This window comes from Coturnix japonica, chromosome 4 (assembly GCF_054131305.1).
Source record: "Coturnix japonica strain WE chromosome 4, WE-NBRP24, whole genome shotgun sequence".
Taxonomy (NCBI): domain Eukaryota; kingdom Metazoa; phylum Chordata; class Aves; order Galliformes; family Phasianidae; genus Coturnix; species Coturnix japonica.
This window is the reverse complement of record NC_140666.1, coordinates 65,891,016-65,916,250: the sequence shown is the minus strand read 5'-3', so window position 1 is coordinate 65,916,250 and position 25,235 is coordinate 65,891,016. Positions and strand designations below refer to the sequence as shown.

Below are 25,235 nucleotides of genomic sequence, written 5' to 3'. Positions count from 1 at the left end.
ATTTACAGCATGGATTCTCAATAAAGGAATTTATTTCTTACTCAAAGAACAAGGATCGAAGAAGTTATTTTTTAAAACGAACTTGATATCCATATGCCGTGTGAGCTCTAGTTTAGCATTTCCTCTTAATGAAAGAGAGAGAAACCATAGGGAATTGTTAGAGAAACTCCTGCTTTTGCAAAAAATGTAGGGACATTGTGTTGATTGAGGCCTCTTCTAATTCTTAGTATTATTTTTGAGGACTTTTTCTTAATAATAGTGCTATTTTATAATACAGACCATGACCCTAACTTTCCAGAGTTAAGATTTACCGTGCTCACAAGTATTGAAGGAGCACTTCAAAGCTAAAACCTCTTTTGAAAGCTGAAGGAGCCCAGTTGATAGATCCAGTACTTTCTAAATGAAAGGTGGCTAATTTGGGCTAATTAAGAAACTGAAGTATTAAATAGGATTTTTGGGACTTCCCTTTTTTAACAGTTCTTTATGCTGTATGTTACCCATGTGGCAATGGTCTAACGGAAGACAAGGTAAATTAAAGGAGAATTAAAGATGAAAACTCAAAATAAACTGTATGCAGTGTAAAGCACTTAGAGAAATCTGATTATTTAGTTGTTTATTTTCCCCTGGCCATGAATGATTTTATCTGAGTCTAGAGAAACGAAGTTTTAGCCAAAGAAGATAAACAGTCAAGTGAAGGGAAACATCTGTAAATATTAGGTTGTAGTTACTGTTATTTATCCCTTTATCTTATAGGCATCGTGTTTAGGGAGAATGAGTGAAGAAAGCTTTGTTTAGAGTTGCTAGTCTTCTAGTCACAAAATACTAAAAGGAAGGCTTGTGGATACCAAGCTCTACTGATTTAAGAGTCAAGAAAGAGACGGGGACGTTGCTGGAAAGCAATCTGCAACAGGGTGTTGTTTTGTTGGAAGCTTCTAATCAGCTGCAGATGCCAGAAGCCAAGCCTGCCAGCATCGTTTTTCTTATAACTTGTTACAACTTGCCTTCTGTTTTGATAGGTAGCATAGGTGTTTCATCACATAAGTGGAAATAGAGATTTAAAACAGAGGAACTGTAACTATGCTCCTTTGTTTTTTTCTTGTTTCAGTGGTACAGACAAGTTAACATGGAAAATTCCTTTGTTAGCCATAGGGACAAAAGCAGAATTATGTAAAATTGCTCTTCCAAGAACCTAATTTCAGTAGGGACTGCTCTTCTGGCTAGTGGGATTAAGGCCAAAACATTAATTACTTTGCTCCTTCTGAAGCAACAAAAAACATTTTCATAGGTGATGTCTTCATGGAAAAATCCCTGTCCTAATTAAACAAACAAACAAACAAAAAAACCAAAAAACTGCTTTCTGTTTCTTCCGTATTTTGATTTTTTCTCAATTAAGTTTTTAAAGGTTACTTAGTTTGGATAACATGTTGTGCTTTGTATTTGCATTGCTTTCAAAACAGTGTAAGAATGGAAGCAATATTATTGTTTTGGTTTTATAGTTCTTAGCATTTATTTTGTTTCCACGTGCCTTACGTATTCTCTTTCTGAGTGGAGAGGATATCAGCTAATGAAAATACATAAATGACACAGAACTGCTTTCTCATCCACTGATTTAAATACTTTGTGTAGCCGAGTAATTCCAAGATGTTTTTGCTTGAAGGAGGTATTTCCTGTCCTCAGAATTTTGCTTGTGGGTTTTTTGTTTGTTTGTTTGTTTCCAGTATTTCAGCTAAAGTAGTCCCATTGAATTATCAGCATAATGCTGGTAAATTAACTAGTAAATATTCATAGCAACTCTGCAAATAAATAAGCTTAAGAAAGTGTGGGGTCTTTATTTGTATGGAACAGACAGGAGCAAAAAATGAGTTATTGTCAGTGGTTTTCTTGATAATGAGCAACAATTATTCCTATATCTCAGTAATCATTAGATGAGTTTTGTTTAGAGAATTATAGTCTTAGGGACCTTAAAGATGATCCAGTTCCAATCACCTGCCATAGGTAGGGCTGTTACTCAGCAGGTAGGCTGCCTGTGGCCCCATCCAACCTGTCCTTGAACATCTCTCGGGACTGTGCATCCACAGCTTCTCTAAGTGCCCTGTGCCTCACCACCCTCCAAGTAAAAAAATTATTCTTAATAAGTAATCTAAATCTCCTGTGTTTTAGTTTAAGGCCATTCTTCCTTGTCCTATCAGTATCTGCCTATGTGAAATGTTGGACTCCATCCTGTTTATAAGCTCCCCACAAATACTGGAAGGCCACCCTCAGCCTTCTTCATAGGAGAGATGCTCCAGCCTTTTGATAATCTTTATGGCCATCTTCTTAACCTGCTTCTACAGGTCTACATATTTCTTGTGATGGGGTCACTAGGCCTGGATGTAGCTCTCCAGCTGGGGCTTCACAAGGAGAGAAGAGGGGTACAATCACCTCCCTCCCCCTGATGGCCAGCCCTCTTTTGATGTAGCCTAGGATGCTGGTGGCCTTCTGGGTTACAAATATTCACTGCTGGCTTGTGTCCAGCTTTTCATTCATCAAGACTCCTAAGTCATTCTCGGCAGGGCTACTCTCAACGAGTTTTTCTCCCCATCTGTACATTTACATAGGACTGCCCCCAACTCAAGCGCAATGCTTTGCACATGGCCTTGTTGAATCCCTTTAGATTCACAATGAGTGAATCAGATGTAATCATGTTCTTTTATCTGGAGATGTCAAGGGTTGTGGCACACAGAAAAGTTTGCCAGGTGGGAAGAGTTTAAGTTATTGACACACCTGCAAAAGTTGGGAAGGCTCAGGGCGATTCACTTGGTTGATAGTTTTTGTACTTGTGTGGTTGGATGGTAACTGGGGAAAGAATTATACTGAAGGACATCTTTATTTTCTTTGCAAGTATAATTTTGGAGAGATCGCTTTCATTTTGTTTTCTAACAGTGCCTGCCTGTGTATCAATAGAATATTTTCCCCATCAAGGCTTTTTCCATTGCTTTTCAACTGTTATTTTATACAGAAGTTTTTTTTGTTTGTTTGTTTGTTTCTGGAGATGCAACTCAGTCATGCCTTTACTTGACAATAATTTTATCTTATTTTTATACAAGTTTATTTTAAAAACTCAATTTTCTTAGAAAAAAAATAGCTAAGAGACATTCTGAATTGTGAATCTCTAAATCTTCAGTATTTAAAAGTAACATTTATTTCCCTTTGAATATGCTGCTCATTTTTTAGAGCATACTGACTAAGATGTGGGTGCCTTTCTGATACTAATTTTAAACAGACAGTTGTAATGCTGAAATCTGCCATATTTCCTGAAAATTGATACTCAGCTTCAAACTAAAGCGCATCACTACAGCAGAAGCTCATTTAACACTAGATGTATTTCTTTCATTATTGAATGAGATGAGCGGCATTCATTGTGTGAAGATCCTATAAATGATAGAACAATATCAACTGTCTGCACAGTGCTATAAACCAGAAGGCCTTAAAATATAATACATTCCACAGGTTTGACTGTGAAGTTTAGACCTACTCTGGAAGGTCTTTTCTATTAATAATTCTGCAAGAGTAGACTTTCTGGAATAGAAGTGGCTTTTAAAAGTTGTAGGATAATAAAGTGCAGCCAGTGACCTAAGCTTTGGTAATCTGGTCTATAGAAGGAGTTTTATGATGTATGTAGTTATCCACCATCTATTCAATGGTAGTTTTATATTTGAAACAAGTATATTGTTCAGAATCCAATAAAGCAAGTAATAAAATGGTACGTGATAGCTTCATATTCCTGAAGTACTAGCTTGGCTGCCTAGTGTGGTAAATTTACTAGGTTAGTTTGTTTGGTAGTTTTTTTATCTGGTGCACTGAGAAAAAACCTGCTTACTGTTGGGTTTGTTTTTTTTGGTTTTGTTTTGTTTTAAAAGAAGTTTCCTAATGTCTTTTTGAAGTTAAACTTCCAAAAACAAGTAAGACTTTTAGTGGAAGTAAAGTTCTAGTATTAATTGTTTCATTGGTATTCTCCTGATAAACAGTTATAATCTCATTCAGTTTGGTAATTATTGATCTCAACCAATATATTGATGTCAGTGAAAATTCAAATGATTATTTTTAGGCTTTTTAGGGAAAAAAATTGTTTCAAAACTATTTGATATGAAATCTTCTCTTAAACTTGAAACTTCTGATTACAATTAGTGTATCATAAGAAGCTGTGCAAGAGCCATCTTTTCTAATTCTTAGGATGGAAAATAAGGAAGACAGTGTAATTTACTAGTAACCTTAGTACTTCAGTCTTTCACTCATATACATAGGTCACTCTGGAAGTAATGCCACCTCTTTATTTCCATGGAAACTACAACACAGACAAAGAGCACGATAACACTGATAGAGCAAATTTTCAGCTACAAAAACATTATTTTTCAGAAGTCACCATAATTAGCTATGAGTTTTCAAAAGTGATAAACAAGAGCCTTCGTGCCGAGCTTGTAAAAATCTGCATGGCCATCTGGAATTTCACTTGTCTTTCATGTAATTGTTACCACTGCTGAAACACCTCCACTGTTTGGTCTCCATATACATGAATGCTAATAGGTGTTTTTTATATCATGGAGGAATTCAGCAGCATACCTTTGCTTCATACACACTTCCATGTCAGATGCCATTTTGTCAAACTGCCCCTCTGCTGATATCAATTGCATGGTAACAAAATGTAATAGAATATTGATTAGATTGTTCAACCTCTGCTGCTGTACCACAAATGTTTGCCTCTGACATAATGGGCCAACTGAATAAAATAGGAGGTGTTACTTTTGGAGCAGTCCTTGTATGTATATTGCTGATCAATATAGCCTGATTTTTATACTGATCTTACAGTTTATTTATTTAATAACCTATTTATTAAACTCATCTCCTTGGACAGTTCTTGCACAGTATTTGGTTTCATCTTTTTCATACCTGTCCTCACATTCTCTTTTTCCCAGATCCTCATTAGTTTGTCTACTGCCAACTCTTGTTTGCTTTGGCACAGGTCTCTCACTTTCCAATTTTCTGACCTCAGTTTCTCTCTCGCTTGCTGCCCTTTAACCTTGTTTCCATTTCTGTTAATCTTCCTGCAGCACTCCACATCTGTGTAAGTCATATTATCCAGTTTTCTCATCAATTTTTTTTCTTTCCATATCAGATTTTTTGCATTATAATATTACCTTCCTGTAATTCAATTTTTACTGAATAGAGTACATGATATAATGTTTCAATTTCTAAAGCTACATGGAAGTTAAGTGCCATACTGGTATCTTACATTTAGTCATCCTTGCTTTACTCCTTTGTTTAAGTAACAAGCTGTAGGTCTGATTTCATTTTATGTGTCATTTCTCTTAAAGACCAGACAGTTGTTTTAAGATACTTGTGATCTGTTTGTCTACAAGCAAGGATAGACTATGATATAGAGCTGCCCCCTAACTTCCAGATTAAGTCAGTAGGAGCTCAGGAGATGCAAAAATAGAATATAGTCGCAGAGTGCTTCATGTTTCAATTTGAAAATTCCTCTTCTCTGTCCTCAATTACAGAATCTTCTGGCTGAGAAGGTGGAACAGTTAATGGAATGGAGCTCAAGGCGCTCAGTCATCCGCATGAATGGAGACAAATTCCGAAGATTTGTGAAGGCTCCACCTCGTAACTACTCCGTGATAGTGATGTTCACTGCTCTCCAGCCACAGCGGCAGTGCTCTGTTTGCAGGTAATTTATACCTTAGCGATTTTTTTCCATCTTTCTCACCTCAGTTTTCAAGTGAACGTTTTAATCATTGTTCAGTATGAGTGGGGTTGTTTTTTGGCTTGGGGCGGATATTTTCTGTTTAAGTCTCATGTGGTTTTTACAACATCTTCTTCAACTTCTTTTTAATCTGTAGGACAATGTTCAGAAGTTTTCTCAGCATTTTTAATTACAATTGAATAAAATGTATACTGCAGAAAACAAAACAAAACAAAACAAAACCAACACACATTTAAGAAACAGTTTTATGCTTTGGTCTCCCCAAAGGTGTTTTGTGATAAAGAGAATAATCGTTATTTAGTAACATGACATCCCACTATCTTCTTCTGTTAAGTGATATCCTGGGCTCAAGTGAGCTCTGTGATTTCGCAGATTTGAACAGTTCTTAAAAATGTAAGCATATTTTCCCATGAGAGCATAAATACTGAGGAATGTAGTCTGACACTGCACTTCTGATATGTGCTGGTAGTTCCTATCAAAATTTATATTGGAGTAGTACTGGTATTCTTATAATACAAGATCTTTTTCTACAAATTTCTAGTTCAACGGAGTTAATCCAGAAATGATTAATGATAGATATGGGACGGGGGCCAAAGTACTGAAAGCTAGTAATGCATTTAATTACCATACTAAATCAGAAATTGAGCTAATAAAACCTTCTTCAGCCAAAACATGCACTGGAAATTATTGAGTCTAGTAATAGGTGGGTTTATTGTGCTGGATGTTCTAAACAGTATCTAAATCTGCAGCAAAATGCTGCATGGAACTGTGAAATAGATAAGTTTTATAGGAAGAAGTATTTCTTGGTTTTAAGTAGGTGCACTGTAAATAATATGCGAAGTTGATAAAGTCGCTAGTTGGATTTGTTAGGTGATGGAATGCAACTTTCACAATAGGAACTTCAACTTGAGTAAGGTTGTAAGAGGTAAACCTGTAGTTCTACGTATCTTTCCTTGAACTTTGCTGTAGATTTTTTTTTTTTTTTTTTTTGTTAGTGTTGATTGCATTCCCATGAGTTCACCATCAACTGTGAACTCTCAAGGAGAAGGTGTAGGTACAGAAGGTGTCCAAAATTCTGAAGTCAAAGGAATATTATTTTACCACTTCCTAAACATGGCAGCTACTGTTTGATCTTTGTGTTTCCAGAGTTCAGCTTTAGGAGGTGAAACAGGTGTTGAAAGTTTGCCATATTTTAAATTGCTACTTATTTTTTTACCAGGTAGATAAAAGTACAGGAGCTCAGCTTTATAAGGGATGAGTGTATTTGTTGTCGTAGCAATAGTAGCAAATTCATTCCCTATATAATGCACAGATTTTTTGCAAGATGTGTGAAAACACCATTAATATTGCAGTTATTAAGGAAGTTAATTTTGCTTAGAACTGCATATTGTTTAATGAAGTTAATTTTGCTAATAATCTTTATCCTGTAATATGCCAGTTTAGGCATTTATGTACACAAACAACTAAAAATCTTTAAGCATAGGAGAAAAAAATCAACATTACCACTTTTGGTTCGGATTGTTTAAATGATTGTGAAGCTGAGATCCTCTCTTTCATGTGTAATAAAAGGAATTTAATGAGGTTGATCATACTGCGCATAAAACCATTATCAGGAAAATCGACATTTTCAAATCAATGGGTAATTAATGTGCAGGAGCACTGATAGGGTATACAGAACTGAAACACATGCGTTATTTTATTGTTAGCTATTCAGTGGCCAGTTTGCCTAAAGGAAAATTAGATTTTAAAAGAAATCTGTAATGTTCTGTGAAGATGCTTCTGTCCAAAATTTATGCTAACAGTTTCTCTTCATAATACTTCTGAAACAATTGCATACAAAAAAAGGAAAAAAGTAAATGAGTGAAGAAAGGTGGCTGTTTTGTTAGCAATTTTTAAATAGATTTTCCAAATAAATGTTGCTGTTTCTATGAAGTACACCTGAACAGAAGATTAACAGACCAGTAATGTTGTTGGGACAGGATGTTGTCTGGGTGTGCTATGTCCTAGCTCTGCACTTCTGAGAATAAGCTGAACTGTTTTCAAGTAGCTGATCAAACAGGTCAGCAGTAAAAAAAATAAATAAATAAAATTGTCGGTCAAGGGGATGTTACAAAGAAGAAAAGGACAGGATCTCTCCATCTGCCTCTCAGTTTTCTGTTGGTTGATCAAGAGCGAAAGAGCAAGTAGTGAGAAAATCATTGCCACGTGTCTTAGCTGTAGTAAGAACAAATTATCTTTTGAACTCATGTTCAGAAAAGGAATAGGGGGCATGGAAGGAGTCAGTGAAAGTTCTATGTGTATTTGTTTTTCCAGTACAATTTAGTATCTTGGTAGAAAGATAGAATAGCTTGGTTTGGGAGGTACATTAATGATCTTCCAACCCCCTGCTGTGGGCAGAGTTGCCACCCACTAGATCATACTCCTCAGAGCCTTGCCTAACCTCAGAGCCTTGAGTGCCTCCAGAGATCCATAGGTTCATTGGGCAACCTGTTCCAGTGCCATACCACCTTCTGAAAAATATCTAAACTCTTAGTATCTTAGTTGTTGTTTTTGCTTTCTGCTTCTCAGATTCCACAAAATATGAACTCTGTGTATCACTTTATCTGCAGAGTATTGGACTTATTGGAATGATGTATATAGAACAGCATGGATTTTAACTTGCTTTCTGTTATTACTAATATTTAGATTGCATAAATACTGCAGTTTTTAACTCCTATCCACACTGTATCATTTTGTGCTATGTGGGGAATATTCTGAACGTAATGGTAGGTTCTTTCATGCTTTCCACCAAGAAACTGAGTCACCATAAATGAAAACATAGAAGCATATAAACTTTCTGAATTTGTTATCTTTATACTAAGTAGCAGTAGCTAAAATATGTCTTTAGCCTCTTCCTCTCTTCTTTTAGGGAAAAGATTCCAAGTAGTATACAAGAGTTGCTTTGGAGTTAAATTACTGTATTGATCACAGATGGGTAAGAACTGGTAGGTCACCTGCTAGTCCATTCTTTAGCAATTGTACATTTTTAATGTTTTTTTGTTTTTTTTTTTAAATTTTTTTTTTTTTTTACAGTCTATAGTATGCCAAAAATAATGTTTCTACTGCTTTGTTTGGCAAGTAATTCCACACTCTATTTTATTCCTTCAGGAACATTCCCTTTGTGTTTTCTATACTATAATGTAGGACTAACTGAGTAAAATTAATCAAATTTAATATAAACCAAACTATACAGATGTCATTATCTGCCATAGACACCTACAAAATGAATCTTCCTAAATAAAACATTTAATATCTAATGAGCATAATATAAAAATACTTAATGAATGTAATGTAAGACATTTTGCTTAGCATCTTTTTTTTTTTTTTTTTTTTTTCAGTGTGCTGAATATTCCAGGAAAACCTAGTAGTAACATTTCATTGAACTGTTAGCTATTTTCTGAAAGCTTTTTAGTACCACTGCTGGCATTGCTAGTTCCTAAGTTGCTACCCATTGTTACAAAATTAAGAGGAGACTAGCAGCAATGTCATTTAAATCTTCCCTAAGAAAAATCCAGTCAAACCTAACAAGAACAGAGGTAACATTATTATGATGAGTTCATCCCAAGTGTGATCATGCTGTATGTCTGTAGAGTATTTTATATATTTTATAATAATTTCATACTATGTTTATATTGTCATAATTTTATACAATTGATGTCACTTAATGTAAACAAATGATAGAGATGATATTAACTAACGGTAGGTGTAGACTAGTAGATAAATGGTGATGGAGTTGATATTAACTGTTGTTAATTGGAGGTTGAATTTTTTACATCCAAGCACTTACACTAATATTGTATTTAAAAACAAAGAGTAACAAACATTTCAAAAATTATTAATGCAATTTGTTGTATCAGCAGTGCATCTCTTAGAAGTGATACAGAGGATGTAATTTTTGTAATTTAATATAGTAATGGTAGGATGTTCTTCAGTAACTTTGTATACTTACCACTCCTTGTAGGAGTCTCTCCCTTCCACACTTAGTAAGAGTTGCAATGAGGGTGAACTGCAGAATACTTTGCTATTTTCAGTGCATTGTTATAGAACATCTGTATGCTCTTACAGAAAATTTAAGAAGACTTTTTGCAAAATACTACTTTCTGAAGGTGCATTTTACCTGTTATTATTTTTTTTTTCAATATAGTTTAATGTAAAAATGCACAAATACATGTAGATCACAGCGAACAAGAGGTTTTTGTCAAACAGTAGAGGCATAACTGGAGTATCCAAATTTCCCAGACATAGTTACTTCACACGTGAAAAGTAGATGAAGAAGAATGCTGTCATGAAGATGAAGTGATTTTTATCTTGTTCTTATAATGAAAATGGTCCAGCTTTAATATAGGAGGTTTAACGGAACAATGCCCTACAGATACTTCTTGATTTTACAGCATGCCTTTGATGTTGTCTGACTGCCCTCTTCAGGATCACAGTGAGCATGTTAGTCTGCTTAATGCTGGTATGTGGTTCTAGAAGCAACCAATCCAATGCATAATCCATTATTGTAATTGCAAATTTAACCTGTTGAATAATTGTTTTAGGTTGCAAGTTGTATTCAGTCAGTAAGGTTGAGGGTCGAGTTTATGTCTCATAAGATTTACTTTTTAATGGGTGGAGATTTTTTGTGTGAAATATTTTATACAAGAAAGATTTATCCCAAAATAAAAGAAAATTCCACTGGAGTTGTTCGTAATATATCTCATGCCTAAGGCTGGTCTCAGTTAAGAGTTAATGGGAGAGAGAGCTGTGTTTTGTTACAACACTTACCGTCTTCCTCCTCTTTGCTCTCAAAAAATGATATTTTAATGTTCAGTGCAGAGTTTCTGTCTTGAAGCTACAGTTTTTAATTAAACAGTATTCTTTGCCATCATACATGTGTTTTGAGAAAAGCTGCAGAGCACATTTATGCTGCTTTTGCATCTAACCACATGCAAATAGAAGTTGCCAAATATTGGATTGCTGGTTTGAGGTCTATGACAGATGCAATTACTATGATTAATTGCTAAAATGGAAGTAATTAGTGAAGGAGCCTATGTAAAGATGAAAGTATTGCAAGGTTCCTTCCAGGTTCTTTTCCTTTGCTTTTTATTTAATTATTTGTTGATATGAATTTGTCCTGTGGAAGAATTTGTTTTATATTTCTGTCTGTTGTTTTGTGGCTCTTCTCTGTGGGTAAGGTTTCCCAGTGTTTCTTTTCTTTTCTTTTCTTTTTTTTTTTTTTTTTTTCCCTTCTTCTCAGTGTGGACATGACCAGATTTAAGATAAATGAAGCAACCAAACAAGAACAGAAACAACCTTGAATACAGAGCTGTGAGAAAAGCCAATTGAAGCTTTTCTTACAAATACTAGTAGTAATAAAATTGACTTTCTAATGATGATGGAAAGGATTATGTAATGCTGTTGTGTTGTGGAAAACTATCCTTTATCACTTCCAAAACATGTTTTATAGAAATAATCTTGTGCATTTTTCTGTTACTAGCAAACCTCCTGTCAGTTTAATTGCTTCCCCAGTGTTTAACAGTTTTTTTTGAAATAGTGTGGGCAGAGCTTTTTCTATGCATTTGCAGTCACATTTCTTCATGTTTTTTCCACCAGTTTCAATATTCCCATATTCTCTTCCTCAAGTAAATCCTGGTATTGTACTTGAGGACCATGTAAGTGTCTCCGTGCATAGACGTGCTTGCAGATTTTGGTGATGCTGGCCACTCAGGCCACTCCTGAGGCTTTTGTGTTTTCTGAGGCTTTTAAATGTGAACATCTAAAATGTTTCTGCTTTTAGTTCGACTTAAATCATTTGTAATTTTAGAGAAGGCAGGTATGAAGCAGTGATGCATAGAGCTGAGACTTCTTTTAAAATTGATAATATGGATGTTGAGAGTGATATTGCAAGAGTAACTAATCTAATTGCTGCAGCTGGCTAGAGTGTCGCTTTTGCCAGTGAATGCCACACAGATATATGTTTGTTTCTTTTAGGCAAGCTAATGAAGAATATCAAGTTCTGGCTAATTCATGGCGCTATTCATCTGCTTTTTCAAACAAGCTGTTTTTCACAATAGTGGATTATGATGAAGGGGCGGATGTTTTTCAACAGGTAAATGCTTCATATTGTAATACATTCTTAATGTTATTTACTAAAGGACACTAGAAAACAATTATTTCCTTAGATAACATTCCTCTGTATGCACTTCATATGTAAATTCTTTCTGGATACAAGTAACAGATGCTGGAATTTCTATGACTTAACCAAGGACTGCTTATGCAAGTAGCTACTTTTGGTATTTTCCAAATGTGGTTCATAATGTTTATTAATAAATTAACTGATGCAAATGCAAAATTTAATCAGCCCTTTGTTAGTGTGTTCTGTAGGTAAATATAATAGAAATAACATTTGTATTTAAAGATTTCCTTCAGGGAAAAAAATGTATTTTAAGTTATTTAGTTGCCTTTATGTGAGAAATATTCTTCAAATTTCTAACTCTTTGTCTGGAAGTTCTTCAGGCAAAAGAAAATAGACTTTTGGTTTTCTGTATTGGCTGTGATGAATGAGGAATCACTTCCTGGAGAATAGTCTGAAATTCCCTCTTAAATTGAGTATTCAAGAAAAAACACATTCCTGGGAAGTGTTGCCAATTACTTCAGTGATGTTCTGTTTAATATTCATCTCTTGACTGAGGCTAAAAATGGAGATTAAGAAGAGAATTGAGTTTTGAAGCACTCTATTTTGAGTAAACTTTTCAGGGAAAATGTCTAGTATTTAATTTTCAGAAGTTTAATATTTTTGAAAGTTTAATTACTGTATTTCCTGACTATTTTTGTGTCCAGTAGATACTTTGGAATATGTTCTGTTAAGTAAGTTTGTTAATAGGTAAAATTTTGCTTTATTAATTTTGAAATAACCTTTAAAATTTTAATTTCACATTATATTTTATAGCTGCAATAATACAAAATATACTGTTTAATCTTGCCTTAAGTCATCAGTGCATATCAAAATAGTCCAGTCCAGCTTTTTCCTTATGTAGAAGAGAGCAGCTAGTGTTTATGTCAGATTATGTGCATTTAAACGCACATAGAAGTTATGCCAAATAAGATAAAATGTTTTTTATGTCTGCTTCTGAGAAATCCAGTGTTAAGCATAAGGGACACCAATTACCAGGGACTTTTAACACGAATTTTGAAATAATTCTGACCTTGTGCGTATGTATGCAAAACAGTACTGCTCTAGTGATGTCAGAGCAAAAAGTTGGCGGGAGGGGGGAAGGGAGGAAAAAAATTGAACAACAAAAAACTGTTTTGCTTTTTGTCTTTTATCCTATTTGTCGAGAAACAACAAAACATCTGCAAACCAGCTTTCCCTGGGCCCTGTACAATGATGGCAGATGGTTTCTGCTTCTCTAGCTTTTAAATCTTAGAAAATATTGTGTTAAACTACTTCACAACAGCTCTCTTATCCTTTCTAAGGCTATTTTTATTTTGTTATTAGTTCACTAGGGAAGTGGGCTGCTTTTTACTTAGATGAAAAATATTTAAATATCAGGTAATTTCTAATGATAGAGTCAGTTTTGTATTGATTAGATAATGTTTTGGTGATGTGATAGAATTCATTTGTTTTTTTCTCTTTTTTTTTTTTTCCTCCCTGTATGAAGTATAGCTGCAGAATATAGGGAAGAATGTGCTGGCCTTTGAATTTCAACCTAATATTCTTTAATTGATTGGAGGGAAGCGAGGTCTCTGTTTTACTATTTATGGGGAAGTTCTTATAATGTGTGGAAACTATGAAGCATAAGATACTCATACTCAGAAAAGCTTGCAGGTGAAATACTCTGAGCTGTGAAACATCCCAAAGGCTCTACCAGAAGAAAATAGCAAGAAATGCAGTGCTCTGATCACTCTTCTTACAGAGCTGTGTATGAAGATGTATTAAAAAAAAAACAAACAACCAGAACAAAACGACACTAAATTATGATTTGGGAATGCAAATACTGCTTTTCACACTAATTATGCTTATGTTGTCTGGTACATAAAAATTAAACATTTTTAGATATGAAGTTACTAATTTTTTTGCTATTTTTTCCTGGTTTTATAGCTTAATATGAACTCTGCTCCGACTTTCATGCATTTTCCTCCAAAAGGTAAACCCAAGAGAGCTGACACATTTGACCTGCAGAGAATCGGATTTGCGGCTGAACAGCTAGCGAAATGGATAGCTGACAGAACAGATGTTCATGTAAGTCTTTCAACAATTTTAAAAGTTGGAGCCAAACGTATGTACCTTGGTAGTTTGAGACAGGCAGATGATAAATGTCATCTCCCCTTAATACCTGTTTTTCCCTCAAATGTGGAATCTTGACAGCAAAAAAAAAAAAAAAAAAAAAAAAGAAGAAAAAAAAAAAGGAAAAAAAAGGAAAAAAAGTAGTAGTTATGGTAGCTGCAGTTTGAAGATTGTTCTTGCTTTGTAAATTATATGATTATATGTGGTCTTTTCTAGATGAAGAGAAGTGGTGATTGTGATAATTAGTTCTTAATAAGTAATATGTGCTTGGAGTAATACATACAAAGTAAATCAAAGTAGCTGCAACTAGTTCAGTCACAAAGGCACATCTGTTAAAAATTATAATTATTATATATATACATATATTTTGTTATGTATGTCAGCTTCATTTTCTTACAAGTTAAGAATGGAAATGTTCTGTATATAGGTTTTCAGATTAGTAGCAAATTATTAGTGCTTAAAAACTGTTTTCCTGTTACCAAAGCTAGTACTGTTTCTTCTTATTCATGGATACATTCAGTTATTAGTCTTTGTTAACACCAGACCTCAGATGTTCATTGTTTGTCTGTAATGAAGGTATTCTCCATGTATGTATTTCCTTGTGATGTGTATGTTTGCATTTATCTCTTTCAGATTAGAGTGTTCAGGCCTCCAAATTATTCTGGTACAATTGCTTTGGCTCTTCTGGTATCTCTTGTTGGTGGATTGTTATATCTAAGAAGAAATAATTTAGAATTCATCTACAACAAAACAGGCTGGGCCATGGCAGCTTTGGTATGCACTTTTTCCATATGTATATGCTTTGAATTAGTTCCCTTTTTTAGCATATTTTGTTATTGCACAGTAAAGTAAAATCTGTCAGTACATACATCAGGGTGGTAGCAACAGATTCATCTTAATCTTGGAGCTAACTTGTCAGCTGTGAAGATCAGTTACTAGGAATCATTCACTGAAAATTAATGTTTTTTCTTCAGTTGTTGGCTGAAGATTATTGTTTGAACTTCAGCAGAAAAATATGTTTAATAGAGAGTGTTACTGATGTTTCTTGTTATCATTCAACATGCTTTTTTGTAACAAGTGTTGCAAAATGCTACTTTTTATGGCACTCAGCTGATGAGCTCGCTGACAACTTATTACACTTATTACATCAGTTCAAGGAAGAAGTTACTTAGTGCCTGGTTGGTTGTAATTCATTTTGATGTCTAAATGATTAAAAAGATATTGAAGTGGAGTCACTGTCAAGAACTCTTTAATATTTGGCTGAAGGTCTGAATTTAAGTTTTCTTTCAATTTCAAGAGCCAAGGGCAGAATGTGTTCTTTGTTCCAGGATGTCATGTGGAGTATACTGAGCTGTAGCATATTTTGTTACTTGCACAGAAACTAGAGTTTTAACAATTTCCTTCCAAAATAAGGCTGTTCCCTCTAGTTAGTTCCATGTATTTGTCTAGGTTACTGGTATTTCTCAGTGATAATTTTTTTTTGAAAGTACCTGAAAACTTGTTTGATAAAGATATGTAGCAGTTATTGGAATCTTACTTGAATATTTTGAGGTCATCTGTGTTAAATAATAATTAGCACAATAAAATAGATATTTGTGTCAAAAATCAAGTATGTAATCAATAGAACTTACTGTGTTTAATCATGCACCATGTCTGTGGAAACAGCAATTTTATTCCAATTTCATGCCCCAGTGTTTCTTACCAGAAACTCAATGTTGGGAAGGGGGGAACAGGAGGAGTTGTTCCATCTTGTAGAGGCTAAAACTCAGTTCTTCAAATGAAGAATAATTCTATTACTATCTGCATCAAATAGATAGTTGAATACATAACTAACTTAAAAACTAAATTAAGGAAGTTAATGAATCAATTTTTTTCTCAAAATATTTGCTGTTATCTCTAGTGCTGCTTGACATTTTACATCTGTACATAACTGTATAATACAGAATAGGAAACTTCTAATTACGGTGAACCAAGCTCCTTTGGAGAGAGTCACTGCCTAAATGTAATCAGACATTTAGAAAAAAGTCAGCACAATATTTGTGCCTTTCAGTACTTATCCTACTGATTGCATTAATAGGTAGTGATAGAATTTAAAGGGATAAAAGTGACATCAATGTGATTTATTGCTATTTCTAATACTGCTTCCTGTAAAATCTGTTTGTTTTAAAGACGCGCAGCACTTGAAAAGATATTTTAGAAAAAAACATATCTCAAGGTAAATAAGAGGATAGCAATTAACTGTGACTTCAGCTGTTTTTTTTAAAACATCTTGATTACTCTCTTCCCTTCGCAATGTTGTCAAAGCCCCATGCTGAAATGTTTGAGCAATGTTTATCCAGTTACTGTGAGTCCTTTTAATCAGATCTATATCAACGTACAAGTTAACACTGATATTTCTTTTGATGGAGTCAGCAGGGAGTCGAGATTTCAGGCTTTGAACAGGTGACCTCAGATTCTCTGTATGTTCTGTGAAATGACTAGAATGAGTCAGGATTCACAGAAGTGAAAATGGACAACCATTAGTATATTCATTCTAAGATATATGATTATCATTGTCTTATGTTGGTACTTTTTTTCTATCATTAAAACGTACTTTACTAAAAGTTTAAGTTCCTAAAACTTTTTTTTAATGTGTTTTTTGTTGCTGCTGTTGTTTTTTTGAAGATCTTTTAATTTCCTAAATTTTGGATAATTGTTTTTGTTTGTTTTTAATGAAAAACTGACAGTGTGTCTCTTCCTAAAAACAAAACAAAACAAAAAACAGAAAAAAATTCACTGTATAAAGCACCTCTACGAGCAGAAGAAAAAAGAATACCAGAAGTGTTGACTAGACTTATGTTCAATATGACCATCAACATCAATGAGTTGTCTTAGAAATAATATTTCCAACAGTGTTTTAATTGAAAAAAATTGGAATGCCATTTTTAATTGCACTTGTAATGTTTTTGATAGGCTCAGAATTGAGAGAAGCTTCATCTCATGCATTGATTCCAGCTCCAGTTAACACAAGACTCAAATTAGTTTTGTCCTGAACATTAAATTGAGCAGGAGCAGTGCAATTAGCTGTTTTCATTCCCTCGTGGAAGCACTGGAGACTCAGTAGTACCTTGTATGCCTTAGGCATTTTTACTTGCAACATTACCCAAAAGACTTCTAGAATGGCAAACGTTGGTGGTTGAGTACCTAATATTAAAAAAAGGCATCTTTTGGAATCACACTCAAAATTTATCCCCTGCATTATTTTAGACTTTAATTCATTCTTACGACTCATCTATGGATATTTTTCATCTTGTGTGTAGTGCAAAAATGAGGAGGGATTTAGACTTCAGCCCTTAGATATTTGCAGAGTCATTCATTTTATACTGATAACAAAAAGCAATCCAGGTTCTTGTCAAGACCGTTCATTTCTTAAGCAGGGAGCAAAAGGTCAGACAGTGGAAGCTGAGCAAATTTCTAACGTTTTAGATAAGGAATTGCTACATTTCAGACAACAGTTCTAGTGCCGAGAAAATATTTGTTCAATTAACTAGAATGTAGAACTGGGAGGGCTTTCCAAAACAGTGTATTTACCAGATTGTCACCATGCTTTCCTGCAAGTAATTTTCAGTTTCGTTTTTGGTGTGTATTTCAGTTTTGCCTATGGTGTCTGTGAGGGCAAAGTCTGTGTTCAGAGTCCAAGACATCTGCCTAGGAGTTGATTCTTCTGGACAAAGGCTGTGAAATCACTTCAAGGAGGAGATGAATACATGTATTTACTGTTGTCTCAACAGTTAGTGATTATGAGATATATGTTCTGTGCTGCACACTGCACACTTGCACAATGCCTATATCATATAGTACATTCATCATTAGTTACAGCTCCAAAGGAACTTGAAGTCTGCTAGTAATCCTTTACTTCTTTCTTGAAATGAGGATAGATAAGCAGTTTGTTTTATTCCAGTATACAGAAGGAAAAAATCAGGCTCCTATACATGGGAACTCTAAAAAAGAGGTGCAAGTCATGTTTAAAGATACAGAAATGCCTTCTTTTTGCTTGTGTACTTGTAGTTCCTGTCCTTGAAATGTCTGTGCCTTGCTAGAGATTCTAATAAGTTGTTCTTTAGAAATTGAGTACAAATACTGCAGCCTTTTTTGAGTGCAAAAGGAAATTTAAACTGGGTAGAAGGGATTAAATTTCTTGGGAGCAGTAGTTGTGAGTTGGATAAAATTTACAAATGTAGAGTAATTATAGAAATTGGGTACAGAACTGGCTGCTTGGGTCTCCTCATTTTTGAAATTAGGCTTCTATTTAACTATTTTTATAAATGAATTTTCCTGTTTTTCATGTCTTGCAAAATTATCACCATGTTTTGTGGTCTAAACCTATAGAGAGATATAATGAGCTTCTTTGCATAGTACCTGCTAGCAGGAAGTTTTATTTCAAAATGCATGCCATATGGCCTTTTAAGCCTCTAATACATTTGTTAAGTAAATTGGCAGATAGTGTTAAGCAATGTTTGTACCTCTGGAGAAGTAACAAATCACACCTAAATCATTTGACAAAATTTTGAAAGTTTGAGAATAGTAGAGAGATTTTCTCCATGTACTTGTAAGACTGCATCTTAATACTACTTCAGTGTGCTGAAGGAACCCTATGTGCTTAGTTACTGTTTGTCTACTCTTAAAAACTTCTGGTAAACCCAGACACACCACTGGTGAATTCAGACCTGTTCCCTCTTATCAGAACTAAGGCTGAGATTTTTCACTGTGAAACCATTGAGAAAGACTCCCACTTGCAATTTGTTCACAAGGTTCTTGAGCAGACAAACCTATTTATATATATAGTGCACTTGAGGTGAGCTTTCTTATGTTTGAAGCCATCCTGTGGATATTTGGTCCTTGGACCATAAAGTGTTGAAACTAATCATTGGTCCTTCCCTCTCTGTACTGCTTTTGTTGATCATTCTGTTCCACACTTTGCTGTTATCATTTAGATGCAGATCAAGCAAGCTAGATCAAGAAGCTCCTAAAATAGCTAAATCCTGAGCTCCCCTGATAAAATTATGGCATGCAGTTGGTAAAATATTCTGGGAGTATGATGACGAGAAAGAAGGGGGCAGGTGTATGAAAGGGCTGTCCTTGGTGAGGTGTGTGTTGTACCGTATCTGTAGAACTGGGTAAGTGGAGTTATAAATCCTCTTACGCTCATAGAGGAAAATGCCACAGCTTTTTTTTTATTTTTCTTTTTTTGTCTTTCTCCACCTTTCATCCTTTCTACCTTTACAAGATACATTAACGTTGGAAAGGGACCATTTCTCTGCATATGAGTTTTTTCATTGTATCAATGACATTGTATCAGTATGATACAACCCCTTAAGGTAAACATGAAGACATTAATCACATGTTGCAAGTCATTCACAGAAGTGTGTTTGTAGAAGCTGGATCTGGAGAAACATCAACTCACAGTAATGATAAGAGTTGTGAAAAATTTGAACATATGGAAACCAGGGGGTTTGGAATGTTAAGCATGGGATATCACACTATCTATAATACATGCGTGAGTTCTAAAAATAGTGAGGTATATTTCAGACAAGTTTTACAAATACTAGAAGTCTGTAGATTCCACTTATAAATACTGTGGAACAGTACCTCAGTGATAGCAATAAGAGAATATGGAGTGGAGCGAAATAAGTTTGAATGTCAAGTATTGTCTATAGCATACCAAATGCCTGCTTAAGGAATATGATGGAAATGCTAAAGTACCTAAACTAGATTAAAAGGTTCTTCCAAGTGTTTTCTCCAAGGTATTTTTTTTTAGATGCTACCATGTTGTGAGGCTGTTTATTTATACTAGCAGACATTGGAGAGACATTAGAGAGGTAATTTGAAAGAATTCTTAGTTATGAAGTTCATAATAAATAAAAACTGAGGTTTTTTCTTGTTTATGTATGGAAACAGATTTGACTCAAGAGACTAAATTATACATTTATTTAAGAATAAGTAAAATGTTAATTTTCATTAAAAAACAAAACAAAAACAAACAAAAAAGAGACCAAACTGTTCTTTTTTGGTGTTTTACTTTCCAGCTGTCTCAGTCTTGGATTTTCATCTCTTATGTCATTTTTCTTACCCTCTTCAGTTTCTACACTTTTACCTTTACATAAGCTGTATGATTCATCACCAAAATTACAGTATAAATTCCCAGCTAAAATGATCTGCAGGATGTTTCTCTTTGGCAGTAATTGAAGCATATAGTCTTTTCACTTTATTGCATATTAATAATTAAAACATAATCTGTTTGCTGATAATCACTACCAATACGCTTTCATTTGCCATATTAATTACAATACTGTTACACTTCAAATCCTGTTATGTACAAAATGAATCACAGTTTATATTTAGAACCAAGAATTTGTTCTTAGTATAGTTGCCATCTAACAGCATATTCTAAGAATTATTATTAAACCAGATATGATAATTACAGGGGAAAAAAACATTCTTGCTATTTTCTTTATACTGATTTTAAACTGCCAATTGTAATAACACATTTAAAATTGTTATGTGCATACTTCTAATGTCTTTCCTTTCTGAATGCCATGGTTATTCTTCTGGTTCTCTTCAGAACTTGAGATCTTTTTGCTTTGGTCTGGGAAAAGGAATTATTAGGGTGAGTTTTCTTGGTTCTTCATTGGGAGGAGGATAATTTTATCCTCTTTGCTGTAGGACCTATTTGGGGATACTTTAAAATTTTGTCCTTTATTCAGTGATCTGTGACTACACTTTAAATCAAAATTTAAAGGATAAAGTGATGCATATCTTTTGCCTTTATTACCCCTAGGGCAGGTTTTCCCCAGCTTTCTTGTCTCTGTTTTACAACTAATGTCATCATGTGCCTCCTCTCCTTCTATTCCATACTGTGTCTTGTGTTACTTGTATTGATGTCTCTGCTATTATCTCATGCCTACTCTACACCATTATCTTGGTCATAGCTAATTCATCCTAATGAGAGTAGAAAAACAAACAAAAGTTGTGCACTACTGAAATTCTCAAAAGTAATATAGATTAGGCATAACTATCTGATCTGTTTCTATAACATGGATGTGGTGCTCAGGAATATGATTTAGCAGAGGGTTGTTAGAGTTAGGGTACTATGGTTAGGCTGTGGTTGGACTTGATGGTCTTCGAGGTCTTTTCCAACGTGGGTGATTCTATGATTCTATATAACCTGCCAAGATTCAGTCCTAAATTGTCTGAAGTTGGTTCAAAGTGTATTGCTAGAGAGTCCATACTGGATTTACTGGGATAAAGAGCTGTGCTGGTTTAAATTTATTTAACAAATACATTGGTTCCAGAAAAGTTGAAGAGCTCTTCCCCACCTTTTTAGTAAAAAACAAATTTTTCTCTTCTGGCTTAGCAAGCCATTCTGTTAAAAATAAATGAAAATTTTACATTTGTAATCCATCTGCTTATTGATATGACTGTACTGTGCTGGGGGGAATATATATATACAGTAAAATGAGAGTGTATGGAGAAGCTGGACTAATTTATATTGAAGTTTTAAAATGATTATTTGTACTAATAAATCTTAAATATGTTTCTAAATATCTAAATATTTATCAGAAACATAACAATTTTTCTCATTTGGTAATCAGAAGGTATTACACTTTCGTCTTTAAGATTGTCATAGTGACTACTGCTATGACCATCTGCAAGATGTATTTCCCGTTTTGATGAATTCCTAACCTAGCACCAGTGAAGGAAATTTCTGTTGTCTCAACCGCTGTATTTTGTCGTGGCTAAAATGAATCACAGTCATATGGTACACACAGTGGGAATTTCTTAAATGGGTGGATAATTCAATTTTTTTTCTGTTGTGTTTTATATTGTTTCCTATAACTTATAGCAAACTGCTAAACTAAAGATTTGTTGTAGAGGCAGAAATAACTTCATGAAAGGTTGCAGAAATCTTGAATTGCAGTTTTCAGTATATTTGCAATGAATGCCTTTCACAGTCATGAGTGTTTTCTGCCATATGGGTGTGTAAACGTGGCAGTTCCAAGTGCATATAAAGAGATGATTGCTTCAAGTCAAATTCTGAAAATCCGTCTTTGTAAATAAATGATTGTATTGGTCTTCTGTTTTTCTAGTGTGTTGTATTTGCAATGACATCAGGTCAGATGTGGAATCACATCCGTGGACCCCCGTATGCTCATAAAAATCCTCAGAATGGACAAGTGGTGAGTTAATTCCTTTAATTGTATTTGGTGGTGAATCTGTGACTACAGATATTTGCCCTGTGTGATACTGGGCCAGAGTCTGAGATCTGAAACTCTAAGCTTATTCTGTTACAGAATTTTTTGGTGTTTTAGAAAATTCTGCTGTCTTTGATTTGAACAATGAAATTTCACAATTCCTTTATCACGCTCCCAGCTGCAGTGAATGTACTGTAAAGTGTTTCATAGCACACAGTTTCCACTTTTCAGTAATAAATGGATTTTGTCTTTTTGTAGAAAAATACTCACTTACTGTGAAAAACATTTTTTTTTTTTTTTTACTTACACAAACCTTTGAAATCTGTAACCTCTTCCTCTTAAGCATTTTAGTTAGAAAAGATGACAGAAGAAACACATTAAAATATTTGCCATTTTCCATCATACCTGTCAGATTCCTGCTGAATGTTCAGAACTTTACGTAATGCTTTTTCCTGTATTTCATTACTCCTTCAATTTCTCTATCAGCTTCTTGGGAAGTTACCATTAATTGAACACTCCTGAAATTGATATTATATGCTGATTGAGCTGTCTTTCAAAGAGTTTTCATCCTTGCTCCTTTCTGCTCATAAATTAACACTGTTCATCAGAGCTCACAGGGAGAATTTGCGTGCGTGGTGGCAGGATGGGGTAGAGAGGACTGTGTGTAGTTTCTGGTACTCTTCCTTACTTACTACTTCCCTAATAAATTGTTGTGAAAATTAGGCAGGAAACTTTTTTGTGCATGTATGGCATGTTGAGCCATGTTCGGCTTTGACCAACACTAGTTAAAAGAGATTGGCTGATGTCTTGGAGCTTAAAAGAAAATTTATTCTCTTTGTGTCTTATCTTAATTGGACTAGCAAAAGAAAAAAAAAATGGTTTGATTACTGATCTGCTTTGTATCAGGAATATAACAGCATACTGTGATCTTAAAGTAACATGATTCAATCTGTCAACTATCTTATGCAGAAGTAGAGCTGGTAGTGTAGTAAATAATCTTTATGAAAGTTTTAAAATTTTTCATTACTGACATGCAGTAATAAACTTATGAAGTTTTCCTATAGAGTGACAGAAAGAGAAATACTGCATAGAAAAAGCACTGTTTCTCTTAAATTTGTTTGTTACCATACGTTGGTTTATACACATAAAGACTTGATTCTGAAGTGTAATCTACCTCAAATCATTTAAAAATATCCCTTTTATCCTTCCTCAGTCTTTGCAATCTTGTTTTGGTTTTCATAATATGAACTTAGATTCTCTGTGAATGTGTGTGAAAAGGTGCTGCTTTGGTAGTACAAACACAAGCAACCAAATAGTGAAAATAGTGGTGAGACAATCATAAATTCTAGTTGCTAAAGTGTTATATTAGTCAACACGTATACCTATCTATTTTTTTTCCCCTAGATGTCTTCAGGTAAGTTATTTTGATTCTCTGATTCACTTTCCACATGTTCATGTGTCAGTATTTTTATCTCCTTGGAGTTGCCTTGATCAGTAAGTAAAATGTCAGATTCTAAGAATTAAAGTTGATATAGGTAGTTACAGGATTGCCAAGCTCCTGAGTAATTTAACATATCACTGACCAGTTCTGTTGCAATTTAAAGCTTTGATTTTTACAAGTGCTAGAAGCTTAAGTATTTTTTAGACCATTACATGTCATTTTTTTTTTGCAAAAAATATTATTGAATTTTTTCCTGTTTCATTTTATCTAACAGTCATCAATGTTCCCCTGAATCTGAAGTCATAAAGCTGCTGATACAATGCTTCTGTAAAATGTATTCAGCCATGATAATAAAATGTAGCACTGGTTTTGTATTGTTTGCAACTGCTATCTTTATATCTGAATGAAATTTAACTCATTGCTTTATTTCCAATGTCCAGGACTTAGTACCAATTCCAAATTTGGATGCCAATTTTGTATAAGGATTTCTTGTATAAAGTACTTACAAACTGCTTTCAAAAATCATTTAAACTCTCATTTTCAAGAGAAGGCACAGAATATCTCGCCAAGCTTGGTTGTTTTATTGTTAGATTCAAACTTATATAATATAAATATATTCTGTCATTCAGAAAATTTTCTTGTCATAATTTTAGTTGGCACTTCATTTATCTTATATATATATATTTTTTAAAGATGAAAAGGCATTTGTTTGCTTTCCTTAAACAATGCTAGTTCTTAGTATCATTTTATTGTAGGAGTACTGCTAACATTTCTTAATTTTTTTACTTGTTCTCTGCATTTGTGATTCTTTGCTTGATTACCAAAATTACTTTTGAGTAATTCTGTGATTATATTCTTGGAATGGAGCTTTTAAGCCTTATTTCTGTAATTCCAAGTAGATCTGTTCTGTGAAGTTGATGCACTCTCTCACTGACCTCATTGAATTGTTTCCTGTATTCATCCCTACATTCAGCTAATTTTAGTTTTTGGATTCGTATACTGTCTTTCAGTACTGCTTTAGGTTGACCAAACGAGTTCAAACTTGTTGTGCTAGACTTCTGTCTTGATGTTATCTGTTGTATTTTTTGATAACAAATTGAAGGACAAGATAGATCTAAAAATAATGAAAATGGTTTTGAAAGCTTATAATTTTCCTTCATTATTTAGAAGAAACGATTAGAATTTGGAAAGTTTGTGTGGAGGGGGAGATACTGTATTTTTCTTGTCAGATATTAGATGCCTTTCCTACACAAGTTGATGCCCTGTGAAATGGGTAATAGTTTTGTTTGCCGCTATATTAATTGGATTCCATTCCTGTGTCTTGTATTTTCAGAGCTTGTTAAAACTGTTCAAGTGTAACAAAAAATATGTTGTTAGGAAGTACTTTTTATACATTTTGGTAGTTCTTTTAACAGAGCAGTTCAAATATAAGTATCTCTTTTACATTACAATATTGTTTAACAGTTTTAAAGCGGAAGATTTTTATCCAGGAACTGTCTTTAAAGTACTACT

General features: G+C 34.1%; 1 protein-coding gene across 1 annotated transcript in view; it reads left to right on the top strand.

Moving 5' to 3' along the window:
- Positions 1–25,235, top strand: part of TUSC3 (tumor suppressor candidate 3) — a 97,678-nt gene that overhangs the window by 28,885 nt on the left and 43,558 nt on the right. Inside the window, exons 2-6 of the mRNA XM_015862354.3 lie at positions 5,538–5,707; positions 11,756–11,873; positions 13,866–14,006; positions 14,685–14,825; positions 22,178–22,267. Coding sequence (XP_015717840.2) covers positions 5,538–5,707; positions 11,756–11,873; positions 13,866–14,006; positions 14,685–14,825; positions 22,178–22,267 — 660 coding nt within the window. The remainder of the gene's footprint in view (positions 1–5,537; positions 5,708–11,755; positions 11,874–13,865; positions 14,007–14,684; positions 14,826–22,177; positions 22,268–25,235) is intronic.